The sequence below is a fragment of the Caretta caretta genome, chromosome 4 (assembly GCF_965140235.1).
Source record: "Caretta caretta isolate rCarCar2 chromosome 4, rCarCar1.hap1, whole genome shotgun sequence".
Classification (NCBI taxonomy): Eukaryota; Metazoa; Chordata; order Testudines; family Cheloniidae; genus Caretta; species Caretta caretta.
Genome location: NC_134209.1, coordinates 119,106,940 through 119,125,607, shown reverse-complemented (window position 1 = coordinate 119,125,607; position 18,668 = coordinate 119,106,940). Strand labels below are relative to the sequence as shown.

Here is an 18,668-nt window from a genome sequence, read left to right as displayed (position 1 = left end):
AGTTTTGCTTTATAACTTTGAAAATGTTTGCTCTGAACTTGTGACCCCAGGCACTGGAATTGTCCCCCCCCCCCCATTCACAAGGATTATCAAAATCAAAAGGGGCCATCAAGGAACATCGCAATACAAAGGATTGATTAATGGCCCTATCACACGTTGTAAATGTTACATGCAAGGAAGCTCATCCTGTGAATTTAAAAGCTTAGTGAAGGAAATAAAACAAAGACACAGGAAAACTTTCTATCTCTCTTTGCTGTTTTGAACTCTGATAGGACTAGAGACTCTAAACTGAGGCAGAGATCCCCAGGCGTTAAGCCTGGGTCTACCCTGAAAGACAACTTTGAATTGACCGATCATTACAACTCTAAAACAAAACAAAACAAAACAGGAGTACTTGTGGCACCTTAGAGACTAACAAATGTATTAGAGCATAAGCTTTCGTGGGCTACAGCCCACTTCATCGGATGCATTGAATGGAACATATAGTAAGACGATTATATATATACACATACAGAGAAGGTGGAATTTGCCATACAAACTGTAAAAGGCTAATTAATTAAGATGAGCTATTATCAGCAGGAGAAAAAAAACTTTTGTAGTGATAATCAAGATGGCCCATTTAGACAGTTGACAAGAAAGTGTGAGGATACTTAACATGTGGAAATAGATTCAATATGTGTAATGACCCAGCCACTCTGTCACTCTTAGGATTTAGGTAATAACTTATTTGTGTGTATATGTTTGCTTGCTTTAACCTGTAAATAACTTTTTCTTTTTACTAGTTAATACACCTTTCAATGGTTTATTACAGAATTGGCTACAGGTGTTATCTTTGGTGTAAGATCAAGGGTACCGAGTTATCTGGGGTAAGTGACTAGTGTCTTGGGACTGGAAACAACCTGAATATTGTGTGATTTTTGGTGTAAGTGACCATTTATCACTAAGTCCAGTTTGTCTGGATAGCAAGATAGACTGGGGAGCCTAAGGGGACTGTCTGAGACTCCATGGTAAGACAAAAAGAAAAGGAGTACTTGTGGCACCTTAGAGACTAACCAATTTATTTGAGCATAAGCTTTCGTGAGCTACAGCTCACTTCATCGGATGCATACTGTGGAAAGTACAGAAGATCTTTTATACACACAAAGCATGAAAAAATGGGTGTTTACCACTACAAAAGGTTTTCTCTCCCCCCACCCCACTCTCCTGCTGGTAATAGCTTATCTAAAGTGATCATTGTAAGGAGCGTGACCCATTTTTTCATGCTTTGTGTGTATAAAAGATCTTCTATACTTTCCACAGTATGCATCCGATGAAGTGAGCTGTAGCTCACAAAAGCTTATGCTCAAATAAATTGCTTAGTCTCTAAGGTGCCACAAGTACTCCTTTTCTTTTTGTGAATACAGACTAACACGGCTGTTACTCTGAAACATGGTAAGACAGGTATAATGATCCAGGAGTGCACATCTGTTACTGGTCTGATGAAATCTAATTATAGAACACATCACCAGTTTGGGGTGTCTGTCCTGTTTTTGACAGGTTTCAGAGGAACAGCCGTGTTAGTCTGTATTCGCAAAAAGAAAAGGAGTACTTGTGGCACCTTAGAGACTAACCAATTTATTTGAGCATGAGCTTTCGTGAGCTACAGCTCACTTCATCAGATGTTTACCGTGGAAACTGCAGCAGACTTTATATACACACAGAGAATATGAAACAATACCTCCTCCCACCCCACTGTCCTATGGCTGATTTAGAACAACGCTTCCTCAGCTCTCGTCCCCTAAAGCCCCTACTCTACTTGCGCTATATTGATGACATCTTCATCATCTGGACCCATGGAAAAGAAGCCCTTGAGGAATTCCACCACGACTTCAACAATTTCCATCCCACCACCAACCTCAGCCTGGTCCAGTCCACACAAGAGATCCACTTCCTGGACACTACAGTGCTAATAAACAATGGCCACATAAACACCACCCTATACCGGAAACCTACTGACCGCTATTCCTACCTGCATGCCTCCAGCTTTCACCCTGACCACACCACACGATCCATCGTCTACAGCCAAGCTCTGCGATACAACCGCATTTGCTCCAACCCCTCAGACAGAGACAAACACCTACAAGATCTCTGTCAAGCTTTCTTACAACTACAATACCCACCTGCAGAAGTAAAGAAACAGATTGATAGAGCCAGAAGAGTTCCCAGAAGTTACCTACTACAGGACAGGCCTAACAAAGAAAATAACAGAACGCCACTAGCGGTCACCTTCAGCCCCCAACTAAAACCCCTCCAACGCATTATTAAGGATCTACAACCTATCCTAAAGGATGACCCAACACTCTCACAAGTCTTGGGAGACAGGCCAGTCCTTGCCTACAGACAGCCCCGCAACCTGAAGCAAATACTCACCAACAACCACATACCACACAACAGAACCACTAACCCAGGAACTTATCCTTGCAACAAAGCCCGTTGCCAATTGTGCCCACATATCTATTCAGGGGACACCATCACAGGGCCTAATAACATCAGCCACACTATCAGAGGCTCGTTCACCTGCACATCCACCAATGTGATATATGCCATCATGTGCCAGCAATGCCCCTCTGCCATGTACATTGGTCAAACTGGACAGTCTCTACGTAAAAGAATAAATGGACACAAATCAGATGTCAAGAATTATAACATTCATAAACCAGTCGGAGAACACTTCAATCTCTCTGGTCACGCAATCACAGACATGAAGGTCGCTATCTTAAAACAAAAAAACTTCAAATCCAGACTCCAGCGAGAAACTGCTGAATTGGAATTCATTTGCAAATTGGATACTATTAATTTCGGCTTAAATAGAGACTGGGAGTGGCTAAGTCATTATGCAAGGTAGCCTGTTTCTTCTTGTTTTTTCCTACCCCCCCCCCCCCAGATGTTCTGGTTTAACTTGGATTTAAACTTGGAGAGTGGTCAGTTTAGATGAGCTATTACCAGCAGGAGAGTGAGTTTGTGTGTGTATGGGGGTGGGGGGGATGTGAGAAAACCTTGATCTATGCAGGAAATAGCCCAACTTGATTATGCAAAGAGTTGTCACTTTGGATGGGCTAGCACCAGCAGGAGAGTGAATTTGTGTGGGGGGTGGAGGGTGAGAAAACCTGGATTTGTGCTGGAAATGGCCCACCTGTTGATCACTTTAGATAAGCTATTACCAGCAGGACAGTGGGGTGGGAGGAGGTATTGTTTCATATTCTCTGTGTGTATATAAAGTCTGCTGCAGTTTCCACGGTAAACATCTGATGAAGTGAGCTGTAGCTCACGAAAGCTCATGCTCAAATAAATTGGTTAGTCTCTAAGGTGCCACAAGTACTCCTTTTCTTTTTGTCCTGTTTTTGACAGTCTGCCCTGAGGCTGGCACTCGCAGTCGTGGGCCTCTACAGACTGTGTGACAACTATATCAAAAGATTTACTAAAATTCGGATACATGACAGTTTAGTTCCTGCTTGCCATTCATTAATTTATGCAAAAAACAATTGTTTGTCTGGAAGTCCTGAAGATATTTAGTACCTTTATTTTCTCAATATCTGTTCCATTGTTTTACCCGGGATAGTAATTCAACTTGAATGGCAATTTCCACTTTTCAGACAAGCCTCAGGATCTGTGAATGTCCATATTTAGCAGTTTCAGTAATATAGTTTTGCTTTATAAGCAACTCTAGGTCTGTTCTGTCTTTGGACTGGAGAGTTGAGGAGAAGAAACTTGCATTTCCATACCACCATACTGAAGTGTCTGTCGAATTGTGTCATGATGAGAATTAATTTTTTTAAACAACAATAATCTGGGATTAGAAAAGGCAGATCCAATCAGGGATAGTTCATTTTAAGGATACATCTTTGGTTATAATAACCAGTTCAGCCCAACCATACAGACAAAATACCAAAGCAAAACTTTGCTGCCTTCATCACAGAGCTTCTGTACACTTACACAGCTTCAGCTGCACCCATGCAGGCGCACCACTGTAGCACTTGAATGAAGACTCGACCTATGCCAAAGGGAGGACTTCTCCCATTGGTGTAGGTACTCCACCTCCCTGACAGGCGGGAGCTATGTTGACAGGAGAAGCCCTCCTGCTGACATAGCACTATGTACACTGGGATTTAGGTCCGTATAACTCAGAGGTGGGGAAACTACGGCCCATGGGCCGCTTCCGGCTCATGGGGCCATCCTGCCCAGCTCCTGGTCTCCTGGCCTAGGAGGCTGTCCCCCCTCCTCTGCAGCCACACTGCCGCGCAGCGCAATATTCTGGACAGCGGGGCTGCAGAGCCTGGCCTGACCCGCTGCTCTGTGCTGCGCTGCACAGCATGGCTGCCTGTCCTGGTGCAGCCACGCCGCCAGCCACCGGTGCTCCAGGCAGAGTGGTAAGGGGGCAGGGTGTGGGGGAGGGGGGGTTGGATAGAGGACAGGGGAGTTTAGGGGGTGGTCAGGGGCGTGGATAGGGGTCAGGGTGGTCAGAGGGCGGGGAATGGGGGTTGAATGGGGGAAGGGCTTCTGGGGGGGCTGTCACAAAGGAGAGGAGGGGTTGGATGGGGCGGCGGGGGGGGCGGTCAGAGGACAGGGAGCAGGGAGGGTGGATGCGGTAGGAGTCCCGGGGGGGGGGCCTCAGAGGGCAAGAAGCGGGGGGGTGAGATAGGGGGCCAGGGCTGGGCCATGCCTGGCTGTTTGGGGAGGCACAGCCTCCCCTAACCAGCCCTCCATACAATTTCAGAAACCAGATGCGGCTCTCAGGGCAAAAAGTTTGCCTGCCCCTGGTATAACTGCTTTGCTGAGGGCTGTATATTTTCCACACCCCTGAGCAAAGTAGTTATACGGACATAAATTGCAAGTGTAGGCCAAGCCCTAGTGAGATACATACTTACTTGATTGGGTTGGTGACTAGCCCTTGAACCAATTGCTTTCAGGCCTAGTTGACTCAGTAAAAAAAATCCCTATCTGGGTACATCAAAGTAAGGAGAAGCTCAGTCTTGTTCTGGGAAAGCCTGGTTCAAGTCCAAGCTGTGGTCTGTGCCACTGCAGGTTTAAAAACAAAAATGAGTCTGATCTGGAACCAATGTGAATTCGGGTCTGGATTTGAATAATTAAATTCAGCTCTGGATTTGTATGAAGCTGCAGACAAAACACTGGAATATTAGATTTCACATTGGATTGGGTTTGCTAGAGTCGGGAAAGAAAAAGCTGGGAGTGAGGCTGGAACAGTTTGCTACTAAATAGCACGGGGGCAAGAAGAGACCGTCTTCAAGCCCTGCATCTTTCTGTCTCTGCCTACTTTTCTGACCTAGTCGGTTATCTCATCACCCCACACCCGCTCTGATTGAATAATGATGGCAGCTTTAGTCCACTTCTACCACAACTGTGTCCAGGCCCCTTTTCATCTAGGATATTCTCCTTGAACTGGTTCCCCATATCTCTGCCCTCTGTGGGTTCAGATCCTTCCTTAAGACCCACCTCTTTCACAACACCTACAAGAGTCAATAGTGATTCTTTCTTAAATAACCTATTTTGTATGTTTTACAGAGCTGCACATTCTTACTCCAGTGACAACTGTCTGCCACTCCCATTGTTTAGTTCCCCACATATTATGTCACATATGAAATTGAACTGTGTGTACTACTGAGCAGGGACTTTGTGCAATTTACAATCTTTGTGAAGCACCTAGTGTAATGTTGACTGTTGTAAAATTATACATAGTTATTCTGATTCATGCACACCCATTAATCAAGATTTAGTATGTCCCAGGGTGAGTTTCATAGTTAACACATAATGCTCACCTTCTTGGATATTGCAAGGTGCTATTTGGTATTAACCGCTGTGAACTTAAATTAACACTTTAACAATTTTATTGGTACATTTCTAAGAAGGCTGCTTCCATGGGAAGAGTTGCTAATACATCACATCATTCCCCCCCCCCCCCATTTATAAAAAATGTGTAAAGGAGAATGGATGTTTGACACTACCATACATCAGCACATGCTTTTGGAACATGTTTGTATGAACTGCCTCATTCCCCTTTAGTTCCTCCATGATGTGAGGACTTCAGTAGCTCAGACATAGGTGAGAGGTTTATTGCAGGAGTGGGTGGGTGAAATTTGGTGGCCTGCATTGTGTAGGTCAGACTAGATGATCATAATGGTCCGTTCTGACCTTAATATCTATGAAGAGATATTACCTCTAAGGAGTGAGCAAAACTTTGAGAGATATTTGAGGAAATGCACTCCTGTTGTGATGCACTCCTGTTATTTTATATTGCATGAGCACAGTCTGGCTCTATAATGCGCACCTTTGGAATTAATTCAACTGTTCTACAACTTTAAACTGACCTTTTTTCTGACAAAAGTTGCTTGTTTCATTAAAAAAAAAGACAACAAAAAACTAGCTTTGGTAAGAGATTGTACATAACTGCATAAATGATTTTCAGGCAATGTCAATTTTTTATCTGACTTACAAGGCCATATAAATTATTATTAATGTGCATGATGCATTGCAGTGGTAGGTGTGTTTGTAACAGATCCCCACCTGGAAAGGTTTATAAATCAAAGGGTACAAGCAAAGGCAAATAATACAACACAAGACAGAAATACAAAGAGTTGGGTGTCATGGCTAGCATCTGAATTTCTCAGGAGGTGTATGTAGCCCATTGGTCCAATAAATGGGGATACTGACCTTAGCATAAATCAATATGTGTTTACTGTAATCCAGAGAGGGAAAACAGCTCTTGCAGTGTCTGAAAAAGAAGTTGCAATAGTGCCATCTAGCGTGCCATGTTTGAAGTTTCACACATATCAGTTAGCTAGGGCCTTTATAGTTTTGAGTGTCTGTTTACAAAGGGCCTCCTCAGACTCTCCTTGACCAGGTGCAGTGAATACCTAACCATAGATAAGTAGAGGAAACATGCAGCAGTCACAAGCTTGAATGTTACAATCCCACACACTAGGGGCAACGGCCCTTACTATGTGCTGTAATGTGACCAAACCAGACCAGATCTGGGCCATGTACGGAGTGGGGATGTGGGGGGGGGGGGGGGGGGACTCAGTGCCAGAAAAAGAGTGGGGTCCAGGTTTGAGTGATTTACAGGAAAGTGGGAGGAGCTTCTGTCTGGGTGGCTCATTACCTTATTCAGAGTAAGTAGCTCTAGGTATGGGTAGTCTGGCAGCTTACATGGGCAGGGAAGGACAGAGGCCTGATCTGGACAGCCCAGTACCTTGCACAGGAAGGAGCTACTTGTACACAAGGCCCTTGTAGAGCTTGCTGCACTGCTGCCCCTCCCCTTTCAGTGTGCGTGGGAGGCTGAGCTAAGCCTCTGTGTTCAGATCATGAGACATGTAAGATATGGTTGCAACAATTTGTCCTTCAGAGAGTGAAGCTGCTCAGGGTTTATTTTTCTGTGTTTGTGTTTGATACAGAATCTGCTTATCGCAAGTGGAAGAGCAGTCCATCCAGGAAGCACGGTGTCAGCCCCACAGGAGGCCCAGATCCACCAGCCACATGGCTTCAGCTACTACTGCCTCCTTTGCTCCTGCCCCTCGTGGCTGGCACCCAGAAGACATTTCTTTCCCCAGTGGATTTGCTTGGGGTGCTGCTACAGCAGCTTATCAAGTTGAAGGTATCAGATTTCCATATGCCAAAGGAAGGGAGGAGGGCGTTAAATAGTTTTGAAGCAAAGATGGGACCCAAGTCATGAAGTCTGGATCCAAAAGTCTCCAATATTGAGAGGACAGGTGGAGGGGATGGGATTCCATGTTCCGTTTTGGCCCATTGCATAGTTTTTAACTCTTGTGCAGCTCCATGTGACATTTCTCACTTAACTGCTCCTTGCCCTGAACAGTTGGGGTGGGAAAACCTATCCCCAAATCCCAGAAACAAGACCAGATGGCAGGTGGGGAAGGTAAGTATGCATCCTTCCTCCTAGTGATCAAGGTGGGAAAAGGAAGCAGGAGCAGGTTACATTCCCACTAGGCCTTCACTCTCGCCTTTCTGTTGGGGTAGACATGAACAGATTGCTTAGCTTGCAAGGGCCTCCTCATGCCCAAAGAAGTGAGAACAGGTGTTCATGTAAGTTACAATCATAATTAATTCCCCAGAAGCAGGTGTTGGTGGGAGAGACACAAGTAAGAACCCATCTCCTGGAAGTATGAAGGACAGCAGACTGGGAGGTCCGTGCAAGGCCTTTGGGATCCCTTTCCACAGTGGGCAGGATTTTCCTGTGCTCAGAAGAAGCCCGGCCTACATTTTCTTGGACTTCCATGATAGGGAAACTCACCCACTGGTGCCGAACTTCTTCTGCGACCTGCCTTTAGAAAGCAGAGCTCAGCCATCTTCCGTTTGTGAGCATTCCTTCACATAAACATCCATAGTACCTGTTCAGAGGACTGAAGGACAGTGATCCTCTCTGGTGAATCCCCATGAACAGATGGAGGGTAGCTCACTGACCATTCCAGAGATTGTGAGAGGGGATGGGATAAGGCTCCCAGACCTCCCACATGTGTGTGGGGGTAGCTAGGGCTTGAGAGACCAGAAGGGTAGGGACACCAGACCCAAAGTAGTTGTTGGCTTATGGATGAGGGGGCAATGTAAAGTGGAAGCAAGTATTTGTGGGCTGGCACTATGGGGAAGTTGGGGGCACATGGAATCAGGTGTTAGTGAGAATGATGTGGACAGAGGAGGCTAGGGGAGCAGGTTTGGAGTATATGAGGTGGGTGTTGGAGGCTGTGGGGTTTGGAGGTAGACAGGATCCCTGTAGGAGAGGTAGGTGGAAGGAGACAGTAGAAAGCAGGTTGATGAGAAGATGGCAACACTTCAGGGATTTGGAGGAGCCTCAAGCAAGTGGTCTGACTGGGGCAACTGGAAGAAAGGTCGCAGGGGAACCCTTGAAGACCAGAGAGTGATAATCAAAGCTTGGAGTAATGGAGGGAAGGAGATTGGGGCACTATGACCTCTTTACTCTCTAAAACCGAAGAAATACAATATCAGGTGTAAAACGCCATCCTTGGGGCCTAATTCTAAATCCTTTTCATATCCCTCAAAAGGGGCAAGTCTCAAACCACAGAGGGGGAAACAGCATAAATTCAGCTTTACCTGCAGGTTTGAGGTGGTGGGAAACTCGGGGAAGCCCAGCCTGCTGTCTCTTTCTTACCCATTTTCTCCTGCTGAGGACAGCTTCCATGGGCCCTGGGGAAGAGTGGGAACTACTCCTCTATTCCCCGAGCTGAAATTCACATGGAAGCTTAGTATTATATCACATCCTGCCTTCTGAGTGGCTAGATGAGTATATGGAGCAGCACTAGGTCTGCTGATTCCCTGGGTGGCAACTGGTGCCATGCATGGCATCAGAAACACTTGGTGAATCATGAGCATCAGAGGCACACACACACCGCAGAATTTGCCACCCATGGAGGGCCCCATTGACAGGACATTGCTAATTCCTGATTGGTCTGGACATACTTTAATCTTGAAAAGATACAAGAAAGTTGTTGATCAACTAGGTGGAACTCCAGCTAGATGCTACTACAGAGCCTGCTTCCTTATGCTGGTCCTGATCCCTGACCCCAGCATTTATCTCCTGACTCTGTTACCAAGTTTATGATTTGGCTTTGCCTTCTGCTTCTTACTCCTGGGTACTTGACTGTAGATTGACAAATGACTCTGATTCCTGATGTGTGGCCCTGTCTTTATCCACTAGACTGGCTTCTTCTTCTTCTAGCATTTGCAGTGCTTGCTGAGCCACCTGGCAGAGGCTTCATCTGCAGAATGAAGGGCCCTAAAGCCACCATGATGTGACAGGTTGGACCCCTTGGGAAGCCACCTGATGTACTGAGATACCACTGAGTCTACCTCTTACTGCCAGCATGGGCCCCCTTTAACTTGTCTTGCTGAGCTAGACTCTTAAAACTCCTCTAACACACACACAGGCAGGGCCACACCCAGCTGAAGATCAGCTCTGGGAAGACTCAGCTTAAGGACTTGCTCCAGCACTCAGATATCCACCTCCCTTGGAGTGCAGACCCAAAGATATATTATGAAATTCGCCCCCTCCCTCAATGTGGAGGGAGGTGTACACACTTCTTGCCCCCCCAGTTAGAAATTACAGAAACTGGGTTTAATAATAAACGAAACAAATGTTACTAACTATAAAAGGCAGAGTTTAAGTGGTAAAAGGGGTAACAAACAGAACAAAGCAGATTACTAAGCAAATGAAATCAAACATGCGAACTAAGCTAATTTCACTAAAGAAATTGGTTATAAATAGTATTTCTCACCCTAGATATTGTTTCAGGCAGTTTGCAAAGTTTCTGTGGTTCAGAGTTCCAGTTATATTCCGTTTCAGACTGGACCCCTGTCTCATCTGGCACCCCTCCTTGCCTTCCCCTTTGCAGTCTTTCTTCTTGGGCAGACAGACCATGGAGAGGAGGAGTCCTGTTTGCCTTCCTCTCCACCCTGAAATTACATAAGGCGGGAATCCTTTGTTTCCCAAACTTGACCCCCCTTCCCCTAGAGTGGAAAGTTACAAGAAGTCCCAGATAACGTTTTAGTATCAGGTGACAAGACCACCTGACTCTGTAGGGCCCATGTAGCCATTCTTCATAGGCTGACCCACATGTTCACAGGAAGACTAAGCTCTTTTACAGTCCATTGTCCTTGTTGATGGGCCATCCAGCTTGTCTGGCTTTTCCATTTTTGTACCTGAAGTGTTAGCAGTGGGCATCACCCACAGTAGCATATTGAAATACAGATACATAGTCTATATTCCTAACTTCAGATACAGAAATAATACAGGCATACAAATTGGATAATCTCATCCAGTAAAATTATAATCTTTCCAATGATCTCTCACAGGAGCCATCTTGCATGAAGTATATCTGTTATGTCATATTCACATCATAGGCATATTTTCACAAAGAATATGGAATGACATGTCACACATGAAATTTAGTCAGTTCACGCTCATCAACAACATGCTCCATAGACTAATGAAGGCCACACTGACAAAGTGGGTCATTGCACATACCCCAGGTGTAGATGTTGGCTGCGAATATTCCTTCACCAGTTCAGAACCTGTCCTGTGGCAGGTCAAATCCCAGTTGTCAAATGGTCAGATCAGCAACAAGGAAACCATTCCAAACTTCTTCAGCTGACCACTCACTGCGCCATAGGGTTGCTGTTGACAGATTCTGATCTGGCAGTTGAGACAACAATGGACACCTCAACTTAAGTTGGCCTCTGCGGTGACTAAAAATGTCTGTGTACAGTTGGAGCCCTGGGTTGGCACGTAGCTTCTCCACCAGTCTGGCTATAGACTCTCTGTGATGAATGTGTGGAGGGGCTATATTGCTCAGAACTGGTAGCCATGGAATACAAGTGGGGTGCACGGTGCCTGTGATGGTATGCATGGTCGAGTTCAATTTGACATTAACCAATTTAGTGTGAGGCCAACAACACCACACAGTATTCTGCTGAGAAATAGCACAGTGCCAGAGCCGATGTGTGAAGTGTCTGTGTGCCTGTGTCCCATGTCAAACTGGTTAATTTGCTGATTCGATTATTCTCAGTCCTGATTTTGGCAGCAGTATTTTTTAGATGGTCATGAAAAGTCAAAGTGCGGTCCAATGTGACACCAAGGTAGACAGGTTTTGCCTCATGTTTCAGTTGTTTGCCCTTAAGAAAGATGTCTAACTTACCATTAGTGCTTGCATTGTGGAGTTGGAAGATGCTCAAAACTGTCATGGTCGTACTTGGTTGGAGGCACCAACTGCTCCAGTAGGCTGCCATCTTGGCTAAGTCGGTGTTCAAGATGTTCTCCAATTTGGTGAAGGAGAATGACTGTGTCGCACAGCAGATGTGATCTGCAAAGATAAACTCGTATGACTGAGTCAGTGGCAGGTCATTTGTGTACAGACTGAAAAGGGTGGGTTCAAGCACAAAGCATCGGGGTAAACCACTGGATTATCTTCTCCATGCATTTGTTCTGTCTCCCATATGTACCGGCAAATGACTGTCATGAAGTTGAAGTTCAACAATGTCCACCACCCATTCTGGAAGAACTCTTAATAGTTTTACCAGAAGTCCAGTGTGACATACTGTATCGTAGACCGCTGTCAGGCCCAAGAAAACAGCTCCTGTCTTCAAGTTCTGTTGAAACCCATTTTCTGTATATGTAGCGAGGCCCAGGATTTGGTCACATATGCTTTGACTCTTCTGGAAGCCAGCTTGGTTGAAGCTGAGAGTTATCTCCACCTCTGGAGACATACGCTGGAGGACAAGCTGCTCCAGGACTTTAAAGATGACAGATAGCAGAAAGATTGGTTGGTAGCTTGCCGCATTGTGTGGGTCCTTTTCGGGTTTTAGAAAAGTGATCACTTTGGACATCCTCCAGATCCAGGCTGGCTGCCCATGACCCAGTCTTGACAATGAGCAACTTTAATGTTCCCAGGGTTTTATTAAAAAAAATTTTTTTTTAAATCTATAATGTGAAAATATTCAGCTAGACACTATTGGAAATACCCTATCCCCACAAAACCGAGGAGGTCCATAGAGGTTAACTCACTCTTCAAAGCCTAGGAGCTATACAGCTTTTACCTGACAAGGCAGTGTGACTGAGTCGAGAGTTGTGGAGCCCAACTCAACTGTTGCACATATCACAAGTTGCACAGTGAATGAGGCAAGGTCTCAGAGTGTACTTTATTTTTCACTATCAGCTATGTATTTATGCACAGTTCAGCCTACTTCACTCAATATATTTCAAAGTGCTAAAAAAATCACACCAATTGTACTCTGCATGCTCAAAGTGCAGCTTTCAAAGCTGCATGACTCAGTCAAATCAAAATCAATTTTCACCAGAACACTCCAAGGCACTTCTCCTTACTGAGGGCCATTTCTATGCTAAATTTCAACTCTGTACTAGAGCTCTTTAAAAAAAGAGAGAGAAAAATTGCAAGAATTTTTAGTAATGGTAAAAACATATTTTCTTCACTCACTCTGTATGAGCAAGCTGAGCTATATTAAGCAAATATTCACCTTTGGCTGGAGACCAAGTCTAGAAAACTTCAACCCAAAAGGTGAGGGTTCTGGAAAGGTACAACTGAGTGCAAAGAGATTAGTTTGGAAAAGCAAATAAAACCTTTAAAATAGTGGGCACTGCTATTCCTGCTGTAACTTAATTTTTAAAGGAGAACTACTCCAATGCATTCCATTTTAATAATTGTAAAGACTGAGGTATGTGCATTGAAATATAAATGGTCTATAATCATTATTTTAAATATCTGAGGGCATATAAATATAGTCTAGAGTGATTTGGCCAATCAGCTGTGTGTACAATAGCTGAAATGTATGACCAGATCCTGACCTTTGCTCTTCTTCAGTCCTGAAGCTGGTCTGGAGACCAGTTTAGCTCCAATGTATCTTATAGCGGCCTCGAACAGCTACTTTGCATCAGCCACTCTGGGGTGCTAACACTGGCTGAGAACCACCAAGGTGCTTCTGTCCTATCCCATCCAATCCCTGGCACTCTCCCCACTTGCTGAGTAGACTGGATAAAGAAGGTGGAAGAGTTTGTGCCAGTTGGGAATTCCTACATGCCTGGGGAATTCTTAGCTGCCCAAGAAGAGCACTGCAAAGGGGCCATGTTATGACCCAGAACTGGGCATCTTGTATCTAGTTTTGGGCAAACAGAATCTGCCTTTTAAATACTCTAAAACCCTTAGATAATACAAAATAATTACTCTTTACTTTACTTTGAGTGTTTTCCTGGGAGAATAATTTGAATCTTTACTTAACATGCAACTACTAAAGTCAAATACTACCCGTGGAAAACTTTCAGCACTGTATATATCTGAGAATACTGCAGCACTGTGTTGTGGGAAAACTTGAACCTTAAGGGACACTCAGAGTTGTTAGATCTAAAAATGGACCTAGTTTGAAGGCTGTCCCAAAGAAGAGCTCAATTTACTGAATAACCTTAGGTAGCTGTATTGGTGCTTCTGTACTGTTACAAAATTCTGTAAAGAATATGAAATATGACAATGATCTTTCAGAAACTAGGCTATCGAAATGATATTACAAATTCTAGTAACGCTTTAAATTAAGTGTCTGCAATATGCTTAACCTTGCATTAAACTTAAATTTAACAAGACAGATGTGCATTAAGTACTGAATATACTTTAGGGAGCAATCTCACATTGGCAGGGGATGGACTGGATGACCTCCTAATAGGACTCTTCCATCTCTAATTTCTATGATACTAATTGATTATTAAAACACTTTTACTGAGGATTGATATGTAGCTATTATATAGGTATTAATCTTACAGCCAACTGATATTTAATTTATACATGATTTTAACCTACAATGTCATTTTAGTTTTTAGACAGTAACCCAGGAAACATGCATTAACTGGAGCTTTGAAAAATTTTGCTTGTAAAGGAAACTGGAGAATTTTGGCATATTCTGAGTTTTGTGATTTAACTATACTTTGCAGGGATGGGGATATCTAGGGCTTTTCACATTAAACATTTGCACATATTACAACATGGTTTTGCAAAGACTGCAATGATTGTCATAAAGAAATCTGCATTTACTCAGTTTATACACTGTGGTATCTCAGATCTCAATACTAAATACTAAATACTCAGGGCTAAATACTGAATTTTTAATGGTGATTTCTCTACCTCAGTTTTCAAAAACACTACACAATATCCCAGCATAATCAGAATGCAGAAAATGGTGCAGAGATTGTGACCGTGTAGTGTAAAATTTAATTTAGTGGAAATCTTTGCAGTTTTTCCATGAACGTTTGTCTAAGCAAAAGGCAGAAGTTTCACAGAGCTTTGTTATTAATTCATATTATACATGCCTAGGGCCATGGCTCATAATGGCATTCCTTTCTTCTTAACAGACTGTCAGGACTTTCAAAGGACATCCAGAAAGCCATAAGTGCCTATTTGTTGGATGTATTTTTCATATCCTAAAGGCTTTCTTTGATATGGACAGACCCTTTACGTTCATGGGTGGAAGTTGCATTAGCAAATACTTTTTGTTAATATCTCAGAAGATTCACAAGCATCTGATCTTTGGCTAACAATAATATGCAGTGTGTCAGAACCTCTGTACGTGCTGTTTGAAACAGATTTTTCAAATAGTGAGCAGTGACAAAACCATGAATAAACGCAGAACTTAATACAAATGTTCTATAGCTTGAAAAAAAAACTATTCATTTTAAGTGAAAGAACTAGAGAAAGCCCTGTTTGATTTACTTACAAGGTACTGAGATTCTTGTGTCCACTTTATGTGATAAATATTTACATTCAACATATGTCTTTTGATGTCAAAAGTCTAATGATTCAGTTTTGTTTTTTAATCAGGAGGCTGGAATGCAGATGGAAAGGGCCCTAATGTTTGGGACACATTCACCCATCAGGGAGGAGATCGAGTTTTCAAGAACCAGACTGGTGATGTAGCTTGTGGCAGCTACACTCTGTGGGAGGAAGATTTGAAATGTATCAAACAGCTTGGATTGACTCATTATCGCTTTTCTCTTTCCTGGTCACGTCTGTTACCTGATGGGACGACAGGTTTCATCAACCAGAAAGGCAATTGTTTCTTAAAAATAGAAGGTTGCAGCTTTAATTCAAGGTTATTGCTGCAGTCTGGCATAATTAATCCAGTATGCTATTCTGCAGTGTAGCTTTGAAATTGCAAGTTTTTTTCAGAGTAATTATGGGATGATTTTTTATAGGTTTGCAACAACTTCCTAATTAATACTCTAGATCCCCTTGGATATCATGATCTTTTGGGATGGGATGAGTATTATGTTCCCTACCAGGTATTTTTTGCCTGTTCTAAATTTTTTAAAAAGTGATGATAAATTGTTCTATTTCATGGGATTGTGCAAAGTTACAATGAACCTCTGCAGAACTTGCGAAGCAAATAAGAGGAAAGTATATAAACAAATCAATCAATCCATCCCATATTTGACAGTATTGGCAAATGCATGTGGATAGTGTATCAGCATAATCTACTGACATTCTGAATTGCACACTGAATAGCATACATTGTCTAAGTGGGACAGACTTTTCTGCAGGTACTCAAGCAATATACTCCTTGGCTGGCCAATGAGAGGGGATCTCACAGTTCATTTTTATTATTTGTTTTCCACTAGTGGCTTTAGGTTCATTCCAGACTAGGTAGGCATTGTGCTAGGTGCTGTACAAACACGAGGAAAAAAAAAAGAGACTACAAAGAGCTCCAAGGAGACTATATAGTGTAAGATGGCAAGACAGGAATAGGGTGGGAGAAAAGAGCTGCAATGTATGCAAAGAATTGACGGTTGGCAAATATGTTGGTTCCACATTTGTTCTGCTTTTTCACTTCAGAGAGAATTGGCAAGAGGAAAGGGTCTTGGCTGAGCTAATAAGCAAAGGAAGGGAAAGGCAATATTGAGTGCAGAGGAAAGGGAAACAGGGTGAGGAGGATTGGAGGAGAATCTGAAGACTAGGGGGAGTGAAACTGCATCAGGAACAGAGTAAGAGGAGGGGTCGGAACAAACAGCCATCAGCAGAAGGAAAATGTCCCTAACAAAACAAAAAGGAAATAGAATTGGATGGTAGCTGTGTCTGAAGAGTTCCTCACCCTTTCCTTGTTGCTACCTGGACTACTCCTTCTGGGGAGATGTCAATCTTTGAGCTCTTGGGCAGTCTTCACCCTGGGTGTTCTTTCCTCCCCCCCATTCAAGAAAGGGAAGGGCTGGAAAGAGAATGAGGGGGAAGATTTATTAGCAAATTCCCCACTCCAGGGCTGTGCAGATCCATACACACAGAACCAATAAGGTTGTGCTAAGAGTGTTCAGGTTTCAGAATTTGGGTTGCCCGTGCAGACCTCTATTCACCTCCTGCATTCTGCAGATCACAGCTTCTGCCATAAGGAGATGGTGGATATGCAGGAGCCATGAGAGTGGGTTGATCCATAGACAGCAGACCATCCAGCCATATCCTTCTGAACAGCATGGGTGCAGGAGTGACTCCAGCCTTCCGAGGAGAGACCATATCTTTGAGGTGTTCTAATAAGGACCAATTTGGCAGCAGGAGGTGGGGAGGAAAATGCACTTCATGTCACCAGCTGAATGGGAAAGGGATGGGAAGATTCCATCCCACCATCACCAGAATTTCTAAGCATTAAGGCTATGCCCCGGGGCAGGATTTGCCCTTTAGTTTGGATGCTTTTTGTGGCAAATGAAAATTAAATTTGGCTGAGTATCCTTAGTTTTATTTCTGAGGAACACAATTTCTTTCAGGTAGCACCACAGGTGCTATTCATATGCCACAGAGCTGCCTGTTGAACAGGCTTTGTTATTTAGAAGAGAGGGTAGGAGATAGTGAACAGCCATAGAGTTGGTAAGAAAAAAAGCTAACAACATTTTGACCAAACTCAACTAAATATCATTTTTGAAAATGTTCACTTGATCCCTCTTTTAAACAGCTGCCTGGTTAATTTTATGAACTTTACATTTAGCGAAAGGGCATTGGAAGGGCGTTTCATTAGGCAGGAGCTCACTTGTCCTGTGCAGTGATCTGTTGAAGCAGTTGTAGCTGCATATCATGGAAAGGCCACTATCTTCTGTATAAACATTTCTACAAAGAATTAAGAAGAATTAGAAACCTTAAAGCAATGTCCTTTCAAATAAAAACCATTCACGTGAACTGATTCACTACCAATTTCACACCTAAAACATGGGACATTTGGAAAAAGCTTTAACATTTGTTTTCCAGGTGTAAGGGGGTTTTCTTCTAAAGTAGCAATGTTGTCGGGGTTTTACTCCTATAAAATGTCAAGTTTAAACCTACTGTGAGTTAATTTTTTGTTTTTTATGTAGTGGCTAGTTTTTGTTTTGTTTTCAATTCTCTATGCCCTGTGTGCCCCAAGGAGGATTGTGTATTAGCTGCAGAATGGCAGATTGCAGTGAGGAGGGAGCCAGAACTTGCAGACAGCATGTGTGATTTATTGGACCCAGCACATAATTCTCTTCTCTGCCTGACTTCAACTTTAGGGTAGGACCAGGAGAGAGGGAGGCAGAAAAGAAGAGAGAAATGGGTCCTGTATCCCTGGCAGAATGAGTACCACCCTCAACCTCAGAATCACATGGCAATCCACACTGACTCACTCTGACTCTCCTCCAGGCCTTACCCTATCCCTTTCCCATCCAGCTGTGATATGAAGTGCATTTTCCTCTCCACCTCCTGCTGCCAATTGGGCCTTACTAGAACACCCCAGCGAGATGGTCTCCCCTCAGAACATAGACACACACATTGCCAGAACTCTATATGCTGCCCTTCTTTGCTCTTTTAACTGATCCATAGGGGTACCAATGTAAAAATGGCGTCATCCCAGTTTTAGCATTATCAGGTCACCAGACGATGCTGATGATTTCCAGTGATATAGCTGCATTTCTCTTTCCAGATCACACAAGATTATAAGCCTTTTTCAATAATTAATTGAAATCTGGAAAATGGATATTTGATCGCTTTTAAATTTCCCAAATTCTACTGAGTAATCTGTAACATTACACTGGCCACCTCTTATCAGCGTTGTCAAGGTTCCTTCCGCACTCTGAACTCTAGGGTACAGATGTGGGGACCTGC

The 18,668-nt window shown here is 43.5% G+C and overlaps 1 protein-coding gene across 7 annotated transcripts in view; it reads left to right on the top strand.

Moving 5' to 3' along the window:
- The window catches only part of LOC125636115 (cytosolic beta-glucosidase), a 99,119-nt gene that overhangs the window by 42,671 nt on the left and 37,780 nt on the right, over window positions 1-18,668 (top strand). For 4 of the 7 annotated variants that reach the window (XM_075128000.1, XM_075127999.1, XM_048848713.2 and 1 more), the window contains 2 exons: window positions 7,446-7,645; window positions 15,396-15,623. In XM_075128000.1, the coding sequence (XP_074984101.1) occupies window positions 7,528-7,645; window positions 15,396-15,623 (346 nt within the window). In that variant the 5' untranslated portion in view covers window positions 7,446-7,527. Of the gene's footprint in view, window positions 1-811; window positions 867-7,445; window positions 7,646-15,395; window positions 15,624-18,668 lie in introns of all 7 variants that reach the window. The other 3 variants (XM_075128003.1, XM_075128002.1, XM_048848716.2) reach the window with 2 other exon arrangements.